At 41.4% G+C, this 20,795-nt stretch overlaps 1 protein-coding gene across 3 annotated transcripts in view; it reads right to left on the bottom strand.

Moving 5' to 3' along the window:
• Positions 1-19,194, bottom strand: part of LOC111157646 (PR/SET domain 4) — a 29,751-nt gene extending 10,557 nt beyond the window's left edge. For 2 of the 3 annotated variants that reach the window (XM_022519244.1, XM_022519247.1), the window contains exons 1-9: positions 19,084-19,194; positions 18,621-18,887; positions 14,423-14,556; positions 11,164-11,349; positions 8,906-9,700; positions 4,059-4,208; positions 2,536-2,654; positions 1,266-1,351; positions 507-634 (exon numbers count right to left, since the gene is read on the bottom strand). In XM_022519244.1, coding sequence (XP_022374952.1) covers positions 507-634; positions 1,266-1,351; positions 2,536-2,654; positions 4,059-4,208; positions 8,906-9,700; positions 11,164-11,349; positions 14,423-14,556; positions 18,621-18,631 — 1,609 coding nt within the window. In that variant the 5' untranslated portion in view covers positions 18,632-18,887; positions 19,084-19,194. The remainder of the gene's footprint in view (positions 1-506; positions 635-1,265; positions 1,352-2,535; positions 2,655-4,058; positions 4,209-8,905; positions 9,701-11,163; positions 11,350-14,422; positions 14,557-18,620; positions 18,888-19,083) is intronic. The other variant, XM_022519246.1, reaches the window with a different exon arrangement.
• Between the last annotated feature and the right edge of the window lie 1,601 nt (positions 19,195-20,795).

The following is a 20,795-nucleotide window of genomic DNA, read 5'->3' as shown; positions in this document are numbered from 1 at the left end:
TTTAATACTCTATTCCCAGCATCTCATATAGCGTGCTGGGCACAAAGGAAGCACTTGTACATAACGGATTATAATACATCTTTCCTAGGCAAAAAAACTTTCATTTTTGTAGTATAAACTCTAATAAAACATTGCTTGTCATCATGACACAGTGCAAAGAAAAAGACTATGACGGTTAAATCAGTTAAAGGACCTTCTTTTCTTTACGAACTTAAGTTACAATGGTACTGGCCTCAAAAAAGCAGCCTCAGGAACTTCAAATACCCACATCGAAATCTCAACACAGAAGTTCCTTTCATACAAACACTGCTAGATCGGTAACATTCAGCTTGTGAAGAACCTCACAGATTTTAACACTTCTAACATAGGGGTGATACCCTGCTTTTATTTATACAAATGTACGTGATTTGCTTCAGCTAACATATAAATTATTACCAAAACGACTTCTGGTCCTTGGTGTTTTTACTATGCTAAATTCAGGAGAAACAAGTCTTATAGTAACTTACCCATCTGCTGAGCATAATCCCGGCTATAGTAAAAAAGCAGTTCATTTTCGGGAGGGATATCTTGTGAGGTGCAGAAATAGATTTTTCCGTCATGGGGATAAGCCACCAAATTCTGCTCTTCCCGGTTCCTAAGTTATCACATTTAATAAATCAAGCATACTAGTTTTGGAATATATACTAAACATATCATATCCCTAAGCAAAATTCTATATGAAAACTTAGAACTATTTTCTTTGGGTCATTTTTCTAATTCCCTATTCTATCAGGAGGGACACAGAAAACAGAATTCTTACTTCTGTCCATCAACTGACTGCCCTTTATAGTCAGAAACACTACAGTGTTTCTGCAGTAAGAAAATTAAATAAAATTAAGTTTTAAAGGAGCAACAGCACAAAGACACAGAGAGAGCTAGCTGGACGAGAGTTAACTGCAACAACAGCCTGAGGGTTGACTAACGGCAGATATAAAGAGCAGGTACCCACTTGCAAATTCAATGATGACTGTATTATTCCTTACTGCGTTGGTAGGTTGAATAAACTATTTAATTTAAAAAAAGGATAGCTTCTTCTGTTTGGGTTGATTATATAATCACTATTAGTTAACAACTACTGAAGTGAAGAAGGTAAAAAGCTTTAGTCCTGAACATATGTTTAGACATCAGTATAATCTGGAATTTTGGGCTCTTCCCTATTCTATGCAAAGCTTCCCACTGAAAAACATCCAAATCTTAACCATCTCTTCATCCCAGACTACTCTTACCTGGCTTTGCGCACAAACATCATCCAATTACATTCATTTTCGTCAGTTGTAATGATGCAGAATTCTAGGACACCGTTGTGGTATATCTGCCAACAGAAGGCAAACATACATGTCAAAGGAACTGACAAGCAACACAAAGTGCTACTGAATTTCGGCTACAACAATCCCATTTACTCTGCAGTAGGCCTCTGCTCTCCAGTCAGTGTGGAACTCCACGGCTGCCTTCTGACAAGGCGTTCTCTCTGTCATTTCACCTGGCCCCCATCTCCAGCGAGGTAATAAAGACCACTGGAGACCAATAGTTAGTGCTCAAGGTAGATACAATGACCTTGCTGTTCATTACTCACACTTTGACTGGACTGGAAAAAACAAACAAAAACAACCTATTTGGCTTCATCACCTACCGCATGGTGACAAGGAGTGACTAAACAGACATTAAGGTCACAGACCCATCTCTTCTCAGTCTTTTTCCAGTGGACCTAGCGTTCTTCCATATTCTTTTTCGATACCAAAATTAATGTCCCCAATGCTGGCAGCACCTTACCTTTCCAATGTCCGCAAGACCCACTTTCCTCTCATTTCAGTTTTGCAGGCATCATTCCCAATCTATCGACTACAAGTGAATCTATAAATATGTTAAAGGAATATCTGTTTACATCAAAACCCTGCATTTCCAGGATTCCCATTAGTAAATGAAAGAAATGATCTGGGGCTCCTGGGTGGCTCAGTCAGTCAAGCATCTGCTTTCAGCTCAGGTCATGATCCCAAGGACCTGGGATATAGCCCCACATCTGGCTCCCCGCTCAGCAGGGAATCTGGTTCTCCCTCTCCCCGACTGCACTCGCTTGCTCTCTCAAAAATAAATGAAATCATTAAAAGAAAAGAAAACTAGAGAAATGCTCTTAGCTTCCAATCCCAGAACTGTTTCCCAAGCTAACTACTTGAGGGATGTTTTAGTTGATTACAAAGACTTTCATCATATAAACAAATTCCATGCCCTCAGCTGCCTCAAGTAATTAAAATGAAGAATCACTGGATTATCTAACAAAGGGAGGACTATAAACAGTTTATTTTCTAAATTCCATAGCTGGTGTTTTGCTAAACATTATAATTTGGCTACAAAGAACAGAAAGGATGGAACATGAAATAAGTGCCTGACGGGTGAATGGCACCATACAGGTCTTGGCCAATTTTGCTTTTACATCACTCTTAACTACCTCACTATAGTAAAAACATCCAAAAGTCACAGAAAAGCTTCATGAACACTGACCTTCCAGATATGGTTGACCGCCTTGTCTGTCCATTCCGCTACTTCCATGGAGTGGCTCTGTTGGCCAATGAGAGGCCCAAAGCAAGTCCGCACAGGAATGGTTTCTCCAGTCCACACACCTATCAGTGAAAAGATACCAACGGCCCAGTCAATGATTTCAGCATCTAACAAGATACCCAAGAGAGAGTGGCTTAGCTCATGTAAAGAATGTTATCTTTAGGGAACAACTCCAGATATTCCAGCACTCCTGTAAGGTAGCTAAGTCTTACGGGTTCTATCCTATAAATATGGAAAATGTAATGAGCAGATTAAATGTGGCTCAGAAGAAATATGCAGAGTAAGAAGCAGTATCAGAATTCCCTAAACCCGGGGCACCTGGGTGGCTCAGTGGGTTAAAGCCCCTGCCTTCGGCTCGGGTCATGATCCCAGAGTCCTGGGATCGAGCCCCGCATCGGGCTCTCTGCTCGGCAGGGAGCCTGCTTCCGCCTCTCTGCCTGCCTCTCTGCCTACTTGTGATCTCTGTCAGGTGGATGAATGGAATCTTTAAAAAAAAAAAAAAAAAAAAAAATTCCCTAAACCCAGTGTTATACACAAGGAACCAAACCAAGTCCCTCCAAGTGTTACTTTGGAATTAATACATAAAAAAAGACTAGAGAACATTACTCAATTATAAAAACATAAAGCAATTACTACAAAATGAATCAAACTTATAAAATGATCTGTGCTTAAAGCACTGCTCGATATTATCTAAGCTGTTTTAACATTTTCAACTGACTCATACCCAAACTACAGCTAAAAAAATAATGAACCTAGCTTAATACTTTCAAAGAAATGGACAGTAATTCAAAAACCATTTTTTAAATTATTTTTTTATTTTTATTTGACAGAGAGAGAGAGAGAGACAGCCAGAGAGATAATACAAGCAGGGGGAATGAGAGAGGGAGAAGCAGGCCTCCTGCTGAGAAGGGAGCCCGATGCGGGGCTCAATCCCAGGACCCAAGGGCCATGACCCGAGTCAAAGGCAGATGCCTAACACTGAGCCACCCAGGCACCCCTCAAAAACCATTTTAAATTCAAATATGGGTAACCAAACTCTGGCAGTCTGTATTTCTTATTCCTTTTTCCTAAGGAATATTAGACAATTTATGAACATTCAATCTGACAAGAGGTTATCAGTGATGAATTTACCATGTTTTATAAAAGAAACTGAAGTATTAAGGAATGTTTTGTCACAATTGTTAAAGAATGATAGAGCCAAGAATAAAAGTCTTCAGACTCAGGTCACAATTCTTTCCTGTATTCAATTCTGATTCTAAGAAAGAGGAACTTTCTCAAGAAACTTTCAACTTGATTTATTGATATCACTGGACAAACATTCCTAGAAAGAAAAATCTTAATAAGTCAATTAAGTAAACTGACTTCCAAATCAACCAAATAATGACTAAATTATACATATCCACTTTTACAACCCTACCCTACAAAGGAAGAGAACTGACAGGCTTTTACAGTTCCCAGATTCTTACCAACTTCTGCTCCCACAACTGACTGGCGGAGAACAAGCTGCTTGGGGAGAGAAAGCCTTGCTCTGCTCTCTATTGGAGTGTCAGGAACAAAAGTCACTGGTCCGTGATCGGGACAGTCTGAGGGATAAGCTCGGTCACAGAGCGTGCACCCTATGGATAGGAAATTTGAGAGACAAAAATGGGGTTATTTCAAGCAGCCTGGCACCACCTACTTTCTTATTTAAATGCTAATTACTAAACTATAACCAGTAAAAAGCAAAGGTCTAGTAAAAATACTCTGATCTGGGGCATCTGGGTAGCTCAGTTGGTTAAGGATCTGCATTCAGCTCAGGTCATGATCCTGGGGTCCCCACATGAGGCTCCATACTCAGCTGGGAGTCTGCCTCTCCCTCTGCTCCTCCTCCTCCTCATTCTCTCTAATAAATAAATGAAATCTTAAAAAAATACTCTGATCAAACAATCACTTTCTTACACTAAGCTACATATCCCACTCTTACATCTCTCTCCAGTAAGATGATTTTTTTTTTTAATCTCATAGGACAATTTTACTATTTAGTCCATAGAGACTGACTAAAAGGAAACACTATATTAAGAAAAAAGTACAGGGGCACCTGGGTGGCTCAGTGGATTAAGGCCTCTGCCTTCGGCTCAGGTCATGATCCCAGGATTCTGGGATCGAGCCCCGCATCGGGCTCTCTGCTCGGCAGGGAGCCTGCTTCCTCCTCTCTCTCTCTCTGCCTGCCCTCTCTGCCTACTTGTGATCTCTATCTGTCAAATAAAATAAAATAAAAATCTTAAAAAAAAAAAAAAAAGAAAAAAGTACATTGTTTCTTACCTAAAGTAGATACATTAGATACATAATACCTTTAGATCTGATATCTAAAGTACCAAGATTCCAATTCTACCAAACTATGTGAGGAAACTGGAATTGAAACGCCATCATGCAAAGCCACAACAGAGATGATAACATAGATCAACAGAGTCAGAGACACTGTTTGCTTTTGCTTCACTATAAACAAACTGGTCACCCAGGCTTTGATGAGATTCTTAAGACCAAAACAACAACAACAACAACAAAAAAACCAACCAAAAAATGCTCTTAGGGACAGTAGGTAGAATCACGTTCTTGCAGACATGTTTGCTTAAATTTCTTAATTTCTTACTGTTTGTATGTTCTTTTTGCACTGTCAGAAAGGGTGCTGCTCTCTACGGTTACTGTAACTTCACTTTTCCAAGCTCATGAGTGTCATTCTCCATAAATCTTGTGCTCTATCACTGATAAGGAACAGTACATGTGACTTGTCAGTCACTGGTTATGTACAAACTTTCCAAATTTGTCCACAAAATAGTTGCGAGTACATCAACCACAGAACCACAGCCATCAAAGTAATTTTTTTCCCCTAAGCAATCATTAAACATTTCTCCTTAAAGGACATAAAATAGTAAGTTTTCATATTTAGGCAAAGTAGAAATAATACCTTACTTCAACTATTACTTGACTAAAAATTCTTTGAAGATCAGATTAGAGATCACCTACACTTGATGAGAGCTGATTCTCCAGTGCTCTTAACAAGAAACCAGGCTAAATCTCCAAAGGAGATTCAGGTTTCATAGTGAAAAAAAAAAATTGGAGGTTTCTCTGAAAATACACAAATGGCCAATGAGAACTTGTAGAGGTCTGACATCATTGTCACTAGGGAAATGCAAATCTAAACCACAATGAGGGACGCCTGGGTGGCTCAGTTGGTTAAGCAGCTGCCTTCGGCTCAGGTCATGATCCCAGCGTCCTGGGATCAAGTCCCACATCGGGCTCCTTGCTCATCGGGGAGCCTGCTTCTCCCTCTGCCTCTGCCTGCCATTCTGTCTGCCTGTGCTCGCTCTCTCTCCCTCTCTCTCTCTCTCTGACAGATAAATAAATAAAATCTAAAAAAAAAAAAAAAAAATCTTTAAACCACAATGAGATGCTACTTCCCACCCACTCCACGGCCAGTAAGACAGCTATAACAGAAAGTGTTCAGAAGATGTGGAGAAACTGGAAAACACACACACTGATGCTGGGAATTCAAAATGGTGCAACTACTTCAGAAAACAGTCTGGCAGTTCCTCAAAAAGTTAAACACGGAGCAATTCCACTCCTAAATTCCACATCCAAGAAACTTAAAAACATGTTCATACAAAAACTTGTAAATGAACGTTCATGGCAGCATTATTCATGATAGCCACCAGGAGAAACAACCAAACGTTCATGAATGAAAGGTGGATAAACAAAATGTGGTCCAGTCACATGACAGACTATTATTCAGCCCGAAAGAGGAATGAAGGACTGATACCTGCCATGATGTGAATGAGCCAGGACAACATTATGCTAAGGGAAGGACGACACACAAAGCCACATGTCATATGCTTCCATTATATGAAGTGTCCAGAATAGGTGAATCTATAAAAAGTTGATTAGTGGTTACCTGAGGATGGTTGTGGGGAGGGAGGGGGTTAGAAGGGTGGGAATGATGAACAGCTCCTAGCGGAGCATATTTACTGGGTGATGAAAACATTCTGGAGTTAGATAGTGGTGCTACTTGCACAATCTTGTCAATATACTAAAAACCACTAAATTGTATAATTTAAAATGTGAATTATATTTCATTTCCTTGTTTTTAAGATTTACGTATTTGAGAGAGACAGAGAGCGAGCATGAGCAGAGAGAGGGAGAAGCAGACTCCCTACTGAGGAGGAAGCGCAATGCGGGGCTCAATCCTGGGACCCCAAGATCATGACCTGAGCTGAAGGCAGATGCTTAACTGACTGAGCCACCAGGCATACCAGCATAGCTCATTTTTAAAGAAACACACAAAGGAGCAAGCGGTTCCACATGCCCACTTAAAAAAGGATCAATAGACTTATTTAGGACACCTTGTCTGCTAAGTGAAAGAGCCTACATTAATCACATTCCCAAATTAAGGTATTTTAAAATTATAATTTCCAGATTTCAAAAGATTAACACAGTTTTCCTCATTGCTTGGCTCCTGAGGCACCAGAAGCTTTGTCCTACTCCTCTGACTCTCCTGTTCAGTCTACTTTGGAAGCTCTTCCTCCACCACTGTCTTGGCATCCCCAGCCTTCCTACATTCCACTCTCACTAGGAGATAATTCCACCCCACGTCCATGGCTGTAAGTAATGCTTTATTTATTTATTAACATTTTATTTGTTTGTTTGAGAGAGAGCATGAGAAGGGAGAAGATCAGAGGGAGAAGCAGACTCCCCATGGAGCTGGGAGCCCAATGCGGGACTCGATCTCGGGACTCCAGGATCATGACCTGAGCCAAAGGCAGTTGCTTAACCAACTGAGCCACCCAGGAGCCCATAAGTTAACGTTTTAATACTCAGGACCCCTGAATATTTGCAGACAGATCTCTGTGCTCCATATTAAAATCTCAATAAACATCTCTCCTGGGTATTTTATACACTGAAATCAGTTATGTCGGAAACCAGACTCAACATCACTCCTCAAAAACAAACAAAAAGGCAGTCCTCCTCCACCATTATCCTAAGGAGTGGTACCACTATCCACCTAGTTTCCCATGCCAGAAACCAGGGATATCTCCTTAACCATTCTCTCCCACCAACTTCAACCCATCAGCAAGCTCTACTAAATTCTTTGTAAATATTCCCCACTTTCCTCATCATCATTACCTCTACTCTAGGTTAGAAAATCACCTTTCACTGAAATTACGGCATCCTCTTCCTTACCTGTCTACTCACCTCACGCTGCAGAGAGCCCCCATCCCAAACCTCACTCCTTAAGACCCTTGATTGGTCTTAGAAGACCCTTTGTATTCTGGCTCCTACTTCTTTCTCATCACCCCCAAATTATGCTTCAGCAATTCTGAACCACACAAAATTCTTTTAGTTCTAGGCACTTACGGGTGCCAGCTCCTGTCTGGGACACTGTTCTTCCTGATACTCAGCTGCCAACATCTTTCTTGCCCTTCAGGTCTGTGCTAACACATGCACAGCCTCCCCTGGTAAGTCTTCCCTATTCCTTCCATGGCCTGGTAAGATGCTCCCCTGAGGCTCTTTGAGATCTCGCACTTAATCCCATCTTCCCACTTACCATACTATATTGCAATAGCTTGTTTACTAGCCTATGCTTCCCATCAGACTATAATCTCTTTAAAGGCATGTGTTGTCTCTTACAGACTGTTTTCTACCCTGCATCTAACATAGACGCTGGCATAGAGTAAGCCCTCCACACGGTTCCTGCACGGATGAAGCATGTAGTGACACCAACAAATGAACAGTTTTTATACTGCTTTCTGTTATTGTTGTCCCACGTAGAAGAATTTTTACATGCCCAACTACAGTAATTTATATGCATTCTGAACAAAAATAAAAATTGCATTTGTATCTTCCTACATTTTTCCACGGATAAAAAAAGTACACATGATCTAATAAATTTGTCTTACATTGAAAAAAAAAACACACAGCATGACACATAGACAATATCCCACTGAAGTTTACTTCTATAATAACTAGAGTTATTATATCTACTTCTGAAACCCAGGGAAATATCTTGAATACTATTGGGCTGACCTCATCTGTAAAATACAGAAGGAAACGACTATGGTTTCCTTACTTCAGAATACTGGAAGAACCAACAAAATGCTTATATGTCATTTGGCTTATCTGAGGAAAAGGCACATTAATATAAAGAACAATACACAAAGAAAAATTCCAATATCTAGTCACTTTCTATACTCCCTTAATGTCTGACTTTGTGATTAAATCTGTTAGAGATGTTGGTCCTATCTACCAATATTTCCAAAAGAAAAAGGCTAAATACACTCACAAATTGTAAACAAGGTTGCCATATTTTCCTTGTTTGAATTGGAGTCTTCCATTTGCAGTGAAGGTGGTACAAAAGAAAGACTGTCTGAAGATACATCTACATGACCTGTCCCCATAGCAACCTCCTGGGTGATGGAGGAGACAGCCACAGGTTCTAGGCTTAGGCCAACTTCATGAAGGGAAACAGATTCTAGGGAGGCGAGGTTGTGTGAGGTAGAGAGTGCCACGCTTACAGAGTTGGTGCTCATGGCCACGGTGTGAATGGAGTCACTGAGGGCACTGTCAGACATCCCGTTGACCCGACTTGCAATATGGTCTGTCTCCATGACCACAGGGAGCTCTAGGCCATTCCCATGAATGGGTATCACACCGCCATGTCCTACAGTGTCTGCTGCAAGGTTGCTGCTCACAGAATCTACAGACAGAGGTTCGTGACTTCTGGAGCCATTTGGGATTTGGGAATGCTCGCCTGCAACACCATCCATTGTAAGTTCTTCTGCCATTCCATCTGTAGAGATTGGGCTGGTAACCCTAGAGACGTTCTCCATAGTGATTGTTGTGTCCAAGGCCACCTCATGGCCATCACTGGGGTGAAGACTTTGGGCACCATGTGTGTTCACAGAGCGAGAGTCTATTGAAACAATCCCTGGTTCTAATCCAACATTTCCATTGGACTGATAGGGATCTAGAGCTGAAGCGTTATTGGCGATAGATAATGCTGTATTACCATCAACATTTATAGAGTTAGGGTGGATATACTGAGGAGGTGGTCTGTCAGCTAAATAAGATAAAATGCCTGAGAAAAGGAAAAGATGAGATATCACTTTTTAGTACATCGTTAAATATAAGGAATTCTAAATGCTAGAAACCATATTCCTTACAAATTTAACTAAATCTCTTAACTACTTTGTTGGTTTAACTGATATACTTTATAAAAATAGCAACATAAGTAGACCATAAAATAATCTTCTAGCTCCTTATTTGGTTAAATTGATATATATATATACCTTATAAATAGCAACATACATATATTATAATTCAGTTTTCCCTGTGAAACTGAGAAACTATAAAAGATTAACTATGTTCCTTTGAAGTCACCGGAAATTAAGCATTTAAATGATGCCTTTAAAATATACATAGTTGGAATTCCTGAGACTCAAGGTGCTGAAATTTGTTCTATCAAAGTTAAAAGGTAAAATGACTTAAAAGCAGGTCTTCCACATGAAAAATTTAATTAAGAAAATTTAAATATAACCTAGTTTTAAGTTATTAAACTATCATAGCACATTAGGTTCTATTCAAAACAAAAGGCACAACTGAATCTGTATTAAAACCAAAAGAAATTTTGAACACATGGGCTTATCAGGATGTAGTGAAATGGTACTTGCTGCACTGCCAGTAGGAGTAAATTACTAAAACCTCTTTGGAACGTATATGTATAAAGAATTCCAAAAATATTCATATGCTCTTGCACAAGAAATTCCACTTAGGATAATCCTGCCTAAATGCATTTTATAGATACTATACACAAAGTCATTCCTACAATAGTAACAAGAACCTAGAAAAACCAAAGGGTCCAACAAGAAAGACTGATATATAAATAAACCATGGAATATCCATTCAGTAGACTGTAATGCAGCAGTAAAAAGAGTAATTATGGAAACCATGCAGCAGTTATGGAAAATAACTACATAAAAATACGAAGTGGAGAAAGGTAAAGATATATAATCATATAGATAGTATAGTCTTAATTATGAAAAATAGTAAAAATTCTATACACCAAGATAAAAGGCAGGAAGGAAGTACACCAAAAAGATGGATGAAGGGACTATGAGTGGTTCTCTCTCTATTTGCTAAATTTTGTAAAATAAATATACACTTAGAATAGAAAGTCAGTAAACTTAAAAAAAAACAAACTTTAATTTATAATGAACAATGACACTAGCAGGACATGTGGTTGACAGGAATTACAACTGCAGAATTCTAAAAATTGAACCTAGGAAATACTGGAGGAAAAAGGAGAAAAAAAATTTCTTTATGTGCCATTAAGAAATTAAGTCTAGTCAAACTGCTATATTAATAATGTGTTATCTGTACATTCTAAGAGGAAAGTTATAAAAATCTATGAATTTTTACCCACCTAGAGATTAATATCCAATACTGACAAACAGAAAAAAGTGTTATTCAAGTCTTCAAGTAGGAAGGTTAAGAGGTGCCTCTATTCTTTCTTCTAATGGCCCAAATAACCGTAATACTTACCAGGTAGAATAGTTCTGAAGTAACTGCTCTCCAGGTGGGGGTAAGGTGGTGGAGGTAGGGTGTAATTTCTTTCAGGCAACCCGCACATCACCCCTCGATCCCCAATACCCATTGGGAGCATCAGAGATAAAGCAGAAGGCAAAGAGCTCAGGGAGGGACCCAGGTTTGGAATTGCCACTGGCAGACCTACAAAATATTTTTTTCTCAATTAAAAGAAGGTAAGTACTTAAAAAATCTCTCTATAATCACTAAACTCTTAGGAAGGTTTCTGCATATGGGGGAAAAAAAAATCTCACCTAATAGCCCTTTATATCCCCAGACAGTATTATGCAAACATCCACAAATATGTCTTTTTTTTTTTTAAGATTTTATTTATTTATTTGACAGACAGAGATTACAAGTAGGCAGAGAGACAGGCAGAGAGAGAGAGGGAAGCAGGCTTCCTGCTGAGCAGAGAGCCCAATTTGGGGCTCGATCCCAGAACCCTGGGATCATGACCTGAGCCGAAGGCAGAGGCTTTAACCCACTGAGCCACCCAGGTGCCCCCACAAATATGTCTTTTTTTTTTTTTAAAGATTTTATTTGTTTCTTTGGCAGACAGAGAGCCTGATGCGGGGCTCGATTCCAGGACCCTGAGATCATGACCTGAGCCGAAGGCAGAGGCTTAACCCACTGAGCCACCCAGGTGTCTCCACAAGTATGTCTTAAAGGTAGTTCTCAAGTTAGTTTAAAATTGTCCAGTTGATTGGGAGCACCTGGGTGGCTCAGCGGGTTGCTCTGCCTTAGGCTCGGGTCCTGGTCCCAGGGTCCTGGGATCGAGTTCTGCATCGGGCTCTCTGCTTGGCAGGGAGCCTGCTTCCCCACCCACCCCCACTCTTTCTCTGCCTACTTGTGATCTCTGTCAAATAAATAAATAAAATCTTTTTTTTTTTTTTTAAAGATTTTATTTATTTATTTGACAGAGAGAGATCACAAGTAGGCAGAGAGGCAGGCAGAGAGAGAGGGAGGAAGCAGGCTCCCCGCTGAGCAGAGAGACCGATGTGGGACTTGATCCCAGGACCCTGAGATCATGACCTGAGCCGAAGGCAGCGGCTTAACCCACTGAGCCACCCAGGTGCCCAATAAATAAAATCTTTAAAAAAAAAAAATTGTCCAGTTGATCTTCCAGGTGTCTGTATTAACTTTTAAGTATCAAAACATTTCATTACAATTAAAAACCCAGTTTAAATACAATTTAAGAGAACAAATCACAGAGAGATAAAATGGGAAAAATACCAAAGTTCACAGGAGTGGTCTCTGAGTAATGATACTATGAATTTTTTTTTTTTTAAGATTTTATTTATTTTTTTAGAATCATGGGGAGAAAGCCAGGAGTTCCGTGCTTTGCTTTCTCCTCCTTTTTTTTTTTTTAAAGATTTTATTTATTTATTTGACAGAGAGAGATCACAAGTAGACAGAGAGGCAGGCAGAGAGAGGGAGGGAAGCAGGCTCCCTGCTGAGCAGAGAGCCCGATGTGGGACTCGATCCCAGGACCCTGAGATCACGACCTGAGCTGAAGGCAGCGGATTAAACCACTGAGCCACCCAGGCGCCCCTAAGATTTTATTTATTTATTCGACAGAGATCACAAGTAGGCGGAGAGGCAGGCAGAGAGAGAGGGGGAAGCAGGCTCCCCGCTGACCAGAGAGCCTGAAGTGGGGCTTGATCCCAGGACCCTGGGATCATGACCTGACCTGAAGGCAGAGGCCTTAATCCACTGAGCCACCCAGGAGTCCTGATAGTATGAATTTTTTTTTACTTTTTTACATTTACCATTTTATATGGTGAGAATGTTTTACTTTTTAAAAATTCATAGATATGTTTATACTTGGAAGCTAAATCCAAAACTGTATAAATATACTTTCATACAGTCTTTTGTACATGTGCTGTATTTTATGATTGAAAAAATTTAAACTTTAGATTACATCTACCTTGGATTATACCTGCAAGGTGTAGAAGTGACTCTTACCATGCCTAAGTATAATGATGAATACTCACTAACTTGAGCAGTGTTGATTTGCATTATTTTTGCCTGTGGCACTATTTTTTAATATGCTTTTCCTCCATAATAAGAGTGTTCACTAAAACGAATGCCTTTTGATTAATGCCTCATTAATCGAGTAAGTTAAATACTAATAAAATTTTTTTTAATTTCTTTTATGGGCACTGAAAGGAATGTGGAGACCTAGTTTAGATGAATTTATTTAGCGCTGCATTTAGCAATTAAGCAGGTAGTTCCCTACAGAGAACTATTTAAACAACTTAAAGATTTAAAATACACTTAAACATTTTTTTTATTTTATCCTTAAGTAATCTCTACAAACTTACAACTCTGAAATCAAGAGTCACATGTTCCACTGACTGAACCAGCCAGATGTCTGCATTAACTCTAATTCTGATTTTAAAAAGCCCAATACAGAGGCGCCAGAGTGGCTCAGTTGGTAAGCGTCTGCCTTTGGTTCACGTCATGGTCCCAGGGTCCTGGGATCGAGCCCTACATCGGGCTCCTTGCTCAGTGGGAAGCCTGCTTCTCCTTCTCACACACCTCCTGCTTGCGTCTGTCAAATAAATAAAATCTTCAAAGGAAAAAAAGAAATCCCAATACATTACGACATCATAGATCATTAAGAATAGCTTTCTTTTCTGTTTCAAAAGAAAAAGAAAATAAACAAATAAAAAGATTTTACAAGTATAGCGATGGGGGAAAATGAGCTTTTTCTATAGTATTCCTCTTGAGAACCGAGGCTCATGGGAGTTACATGTAGGAGCTCCATCTCTGATACCTCCTCTTTGAATTCTAAGCCTGGGGCATTTGCAGTTGTTGCCAGTGTCAGATATAATAAAAAAATAAAGCTCAATTTCTCGTAATTTCTGGGAACAGTTAGTAGAGTAACTTTCATTCTCTTCTATTAACCCAGGGACAGAGTACCAAGGGTGTGAACCAGATGAACTGATAAAATGCGAAGTCAACTACATCTCTAGATAAAGGCCACCAACTCCACAAGAGAACTAATCAGAAAAAACTGCTACTCCTATCCACTGGAACTCCAGTAGTCCCCAAAAACATTTCATCCATGATGGTGCCACATGTGGAACTGATGTTCAGACCCGCTTGGCTTCTCTTTAAAGGGGCTTAAAGGGGCTCTCTCCCCTTTTAGGATCCACTGAGAACAATTATGCAATTAAGTGGGGAAATTCAGTCGCTCTCCCTTACTGCTCACCTGGAGCAGGGATGGCATTGTGAGTGGGTGAAGCAGCCAACCCTAGATGACTCCCTGAGACGGGCAAGGCATTGCTCACAGAGGATGAAGTCAGCTGCTCCATCCCCACTGGGCTCAGGTTCATTTCATTCATCCTAAGGAAGAGCACACACAACCAATTAGGCAAAATCTTACCTCAGTGATTCCACTTAAGTTACGGAGGAACCTTTAACAATGGGGGTAAGGAAATGAGAGCTGACCAACTACTACTTCATTTTTATGCTTACAGTTCTCTGAGACGGACGGTCCTATTCTTTCTACTGATAAGGAAACTGGGATTCAGAGTCATTAACTCAGTCAATGTCACAAAGCAGAAACAGGATTTAACTCAAACCCTATGCACACTGACTGAAGCAGACTCCAATCCTTAGAGCACAGGACAATAAGAGTTTGGGTTTTTTTTTTTCAATCACCAAGTTTTTTCTTCCACAATATTTTCTTCAGATGGCCTATTTATTACTTCAAGCGAGACTTCTGTAGAGTTTGTTTTAACTCACTCAAAAGATAATTTTTTTTTTGCCAAGAGTTACAGTGATACAGAATCTGAATTAGATTATTAACTGTGTGAAGAAGCACCGTATTTCCACCATGGATTAGATTTTATTAAAATTCCATATAAAAATCTTAATAATATCTGCCATACAGCGAGGTTCATTATGTAAGCTTTGCTACGCTACATACTTTATAAAAATTTACTTCATATTCTTTCACCAATTCGTCAAAATAAATGAGGAAACCAGTCTCAAAGAGGCCATGTCATATGCACCAAATCCTAGCAATTAAGTAGAAGAGCACAGATGCTGCTGCAGAACACTGCCAAAAATTTTAATATATCAAACCTCTTTTTTTTTTTTTTCAAATCTACAGACCATTTTTGTCAAGCCAAAAAATCTGAGAATCACCTTTTCTTTGCAACCTATCTTACATTGTCTTTAACAGTATTATCAGAATACACTGGTTTGAGCAAGATGCTTGCTATTGGAGGCTATCAAGAACTATTAGTTCCTATGTCAGAATTTAGAGACTGCCATATTATAAATTTCAGTAAGCTAGCCAACAGGTTATCCGAAGGTTACTAAAGTCCTCTAATCCCAGACCACCGGGGTGGCTCAGTCGGTTAAGTGTCTGCCTGCGGCTCAGGTAATGATCTCAGGATCCTGGGATAGAGCCCTACCTTGCTGAGTTGGGCTCCCTGCTCAGTGGGGAGTCTGCTTCTCCCTCTACCCTTCCCCCCCTGCTTGTAATCTCTAACTCTCAAATAAAATCTTTACCAAAAAAAAAAAAAAAATCTCCAATCTATATTGAGAGTAAGCACAGGGCACAGTAATGCAAGCTCTTCTGTGTCTCTCCCATGGGAAGAGTAAAGAAGGAAAGGAGGAATCAAATGGATCTACATATTCCTTAGCAGTGAAAGCAAACCTAAATAGGTTTTAATCTGAAAAATGGCAGTATCAGCTATCAATAAACCTGAAAATAATAATAGCTCATACTTACATACATACGACTCCCTTACTGACCTAAGTGATTTACATGTAATTTACATGTAATTATTTCACCTAATCCTTATAACTGCTGGGAGGTAGGTATTATTCTTGATCCCATTTTAGAGATGAGAAAACAGACTCAGAGAGGCTAAGAAACTTAACCCAAGATTATATAACAAATGACAGTTGGGATTTAAATCCAGGTCTCCCAATTTAAGAAATCTAAGCCGAATCACTATGTTGTGCACTTAAAATCAATATAACATTGTATGTCAACACCTGAAATTAATACAACATTGAATGTCAACTACAATAAAAAAAAATTTAAGACTTTATTATTTATTTATTTGAGAGAGTGAGAGAGAGGGGGGACACCGAGAGGGGGAGGGCGAAGCAAGTTCTCAGCTGAGCAAGGAGCCGGATGCAGGGCTGGATCCCAGGACCCTGAGTTCATGACCTGAGCCAAAGCAGATGCTTAACTGACTGAGCCACCCAGGGGCCCCTACAATAAAAAAATTTTTTAAAAAGAAACTCAAGCTGTTAACTACAATTAGACAATTACACTAAAAGAACCATTTGCCTTTTGCACAGTTCCAATAACTAGGATCTGTGTATTTATATTACGGGTTGTGTTTAAAGTCCCATGTAGACCTGTTCCTGCATTATTCTACATCCACAGGCTTTAATCTTACCCCAGGCCAGGTAGCTGATTAAACTAAACTCTCGGACATTAATAAAATGAACAAGGCTCACAGTGGAGAACAAGCACTCTGAAATATTTGATATGGATGGAGCAATGCATTTTCATGGCCACTAGAAAGGCAACTAGAAGTATATGACAAATGAGGTACACCTTACAAAGGAGAGTACATTAATAACAGTATTTAATTATGCTATAAAGAGTGCAAAAAAAATCCTTATAGCCTAAAGAAACAATAGCTACCTTAATTTTCCAAGTTTCTAGGCGTGGGCTGGTTTAAAACAGACTTTTCCCGTAACTTTTTATAGCTACAAATATAACTAGAAATCTACAACCACTGGAGCAGGGGGTTACAACAAATGGGTTACAATAAGTTTTTAAAGTACACTTAAAAGTCTACAGCTTCAAATCCCATTCTAAAAATTCCTGAATATTAATCTGTGTACCTAATCTCCAGATAAAATCAAAATGGTGTTTCTAGGTTGACTCCTAGGCCTTCTCAAACCAGTTCAAACCAGAGTTTAATGTGAGAACCTCAGCAGATTTCTGCTTTGTTGTGAGTCACTAAAACGTGATGACCTCAGCAGCCATAAACCAAAGGTAACTAGTATCTCGAAGAGGGAAAGCAGATGAAGGGAATGTACAATATGATCCTCATAAGACTCTCTCTCTCTGAAGTGCAATTCTATTCTACCTACCCTTCTCACAGGAGTTTCTGGGAAGCAATCTTGGAAGAAGGGCCAAAATCATACCAACCTCTCTCTTCTTCCTACTCACTCCTGGTAAAATCATTTCTTTCACACTTCTACACTTTACGTGTGTGTTTCTAACTGACCTAGGAATAAATCATTTGCCAGTAGCTAATCTTAGGACTTTTTCTTAGAATCTTATGCCGTTTTCTTAGAATGACATGTAAGAAGCTAACTGAGGGGCGCCTGGGTGGCTCAGTTGTTAAGCGTCTGCCTTTGGCTCAGGTCATGATCCGGGGGTCCTGGGATAGAACCCCACCCACATGGGGCTCCCTACTGGGCAGGGAGGCTGCTTCTCCCTCTCCCATTCCCACTGCTGTGCTCTCTGTCACTGTGTCTCTCCCTGTTAAATAAATAAAATCTCAAAAAAAAAAAAAAATTAGTCATGTTTAAAAAAAAAGCTAACTGAAATGCAGCCACTTTGCAAAATGCAAGGGGCAGTTTCAGCAACTTCAATGAATTTGTTTTATATTCCTCCATCCTAAACATACATCCTATGAAAGGGTCCCAAAAGAACAGCCAAACATAACTATATCTGGCATATTTCTGTACTGACATGGTAGGATTAAGTACTTCAAACATTAGCATGAAATCTGCAAAACTAATCACTTCTACCTGCAAAATTAAGAACTTAATTTCTCCACATTACCGTCCAAGTCAAAGGATAACCAGCAAAATTCAAGGTGAAGCATGGTGAAAAGCTAAAAACACACTCTGGAATTCAAATCAAGATATTAAAAGCTTGGGGCGCCTGGGTGGCTCAGTGGTTAAAGCCTCTGCCTTCCGCTGGGGTCATGATCCCAGGGTCCTGGGATCGAGCCTCACATCGGGCTCTCTGCTCAGCAGGGAGCCTGCCTCCTCCTCCTCTCTCTGCCTGCCTCTCTGCCTACTTGTGATCTGTCTGTCAAATAAATAAAAATCTTAAAAAAAAAAGATATTAAAAGCTCAAATAACTCAAAGGCTTAGGGAAAATGTCAATGAGCCAACAATTCATGTGTGGCTCTCTGGAACTATTCACATTTGGAGTAAATCTGGTTGAATGAGAGTATATTCAACCCAATTCTGGCTTCTGGATTTCTTGATCCTTTTGGGACATATATCCATTTGCAAATCGCACCTGTAACCCTCCCCCATGGCATCGAAAACCAAAGAAAGGCACTCTAAACTCTCCTTTGCCAAATGTTTTCCACAGACGTCACCAGCGCGGAGCCCACCAAGCTACTCACCTGTGATGCATCTGCTTGGGGCCAAGTGTCAGAGAAAAGAACACACGGGTGGCGGGGAACCGGCATCAGGGATTGCGTTCCAGGGTCACGTGCTACTGCATCTTGCTTACAACCGCTGCACAAACGCGGCCACTCGGCCCCGCGGCCGCCCAGGGCCGCCCAACTCCTCCCGAGGGCCGGCGGCCGCGCTCCCCGCCGCGAGATGGGGCATGCCGAGGGACACCCGGGGCTTTTCCTCCAGAAGCTTCGGGAGGGAGGCTGCCCAACCTGGGGAAGAGGAGGACAAGGGCGGTCACCAAAACGGGGGAGGGGGATGCAGGCCCCGTCCCCACGCCACCGGAGAGCCCAGGCGCTGCGGACGCCGCCTCCCAGGGGCGGCCGGCTGACTCGCCCGCTCGCCGGCGTGGGGCCCGCAGGCCCCGCCGCCCTCGCCCCGCCCCGGCCGGGCCCGTGCGCAGCCCACCTGCCGGTCGCGCGGGGGGCGCGCGCGCCTGCCCCACCGCTTTGTTCCTCATCCGGGCAGAGCTCGCCTCGGGCCCTCCCCGCCCGCTCGACCCCCGCGCCCCGGGGGCCGCCGGCCTAACGTTTCCCGCCCGGCCCGGCCCGGCCCAGCCCAGCCCGCCGTCTCCTCAGGGCCGCACCCTCCGAAGCGCGTTTCCGGCTCCTCAACCACTCGGGGCGCCTGCCGCTCCGCCCCTCGTGCGTGCGCCCCTCCCCGCCTTGGCCCGCTAGCGGCGCCGGGGTTCACGCGTCCCTCGCCTAACCGAGCCCCTTCTGCGCGTGCGCACTGCGGGGACCCAGGCCCGAGGTTGCCTGGCTGCGAGAGGCTCCGCCGGGAGCGCCGCGTCTCCGGCTGGCAGGATTGCGTCGAGCGCCGAGCTATCGACCCACAGTTGCTGGCAACCAGAGCTAATGCGCAAGTAGCAAAGGGGTTCTGAGTCCCCTAAATCCTCAGATTCAAGGTTTCAGTCTTCTTGCCATTCTCCTCCTGGGGAAGCGTGGGTCCACGCAAGCCCCAAAGATTCAGAGTAAGGGACTTAAGCCCAAAGATGTTGGCGCTGTTGCCCAGGAGGAATTGGGAATCCGTCTTGAATAGCTTTCACCTTATGTTACACCTGAAGATGCCCAGTTTCCCTGCTTCAAGTCATAAATGGAGGAGTGGGATTTGTACAGATTTTCTTCCCCTCATCTCTTTGCCCTTCTCTCCTGTACGCCAAGCACCGTGCTAAACTCTAGGAAAAGTGAGATGGGATCATTTTTCTCTAATGTCAAGTTTGTGAGGACTGGAGATTAAAACTACAACAAACTGCCTAGTACCTTCCAGATACCAGCAAAACCGCGGAGACCCAGGAATTCCTCCTTTCCTTCACAAATCAATTACTGAATGACATCTCAAACATAGAAATACAAAACAAGATACAGGTCTTGACTTTGAATAGCTTGTTGTCTAGTTAAGACTGGTGAGTTTTGCAAATTCAGTCCCAGGTAAAGGGGCAAAGAGGTACGCACAATGTTTTGAATGAGAGGTGAGCGTGGTGTTTCCCTTCCCTTCTCATGAAAAGAAAGCACAGTTCCAGATGAGGGAACTAATCACTGAACCCTGACAGGTCACATTGGTTTGCTCTCTTGTTGACAACAAATAGAAGTCTAAATCAGGAAAGTCATCATCTCACAAGTATTCCTAAATACACAGTATTCCCTAAAATACCAAATTCAAACCTGGGGTCTAGAGAATAATGGTGCGTTTTATAAAAGGCTGAATAATTTTACTCCAGTTTTCCACGCCTATTCTTTTCAAACGCTATTAATTTCAGAGATGTAAAAATCATGTAAAAAATCATGATTATGTAGAATCATGTAAGACCTAAAACTAATAGTTACAGAAGAAAATGGAGGAGAAAATCTTTGTAACTGTAATAGGACATGAAAATCAAGAACCACTAAAAAAATGGAAAATTGAACTTCATCAAAATTAAAACTTTTTTAAAAAGATCTTATTTATTTATTTGACAGAGAGAGAGATCACAAGTAGGCAGAGAGAGAGGGAAGCAGGCTCCCTGCCGAGCAGAGAGCCTGATGCAGGGCTCGATCCCAGGACCCAGGGATCATGACCTGAGCTGAAGGCAGAGGCTTAACCCACTGAGCCACCCAGGCGGCCCCCAAATTAAAATTTTT

This window comes from Enhydra lutris, unplaced genomic scaffold, assembly GCF_002288905.1.
Source record: "Enhydra lutris kenyoni isolate GAN:26980312 unplaced genomic scaffold, ASM228890v2 scaffoldscaffold55, whole genome shotgun sequence".
Lineage (NCBI taxonomy): Eukaryota > Metazoa > Chordata > Mammalia > Carnivora > Mustelidae > Enhydra > Enhydra lutris.
The sequence above is the reverse complement of the archived record's forward strand: the minus strand, read 5'-3'. Positions and strand labels throughout refer to the sequence as shown.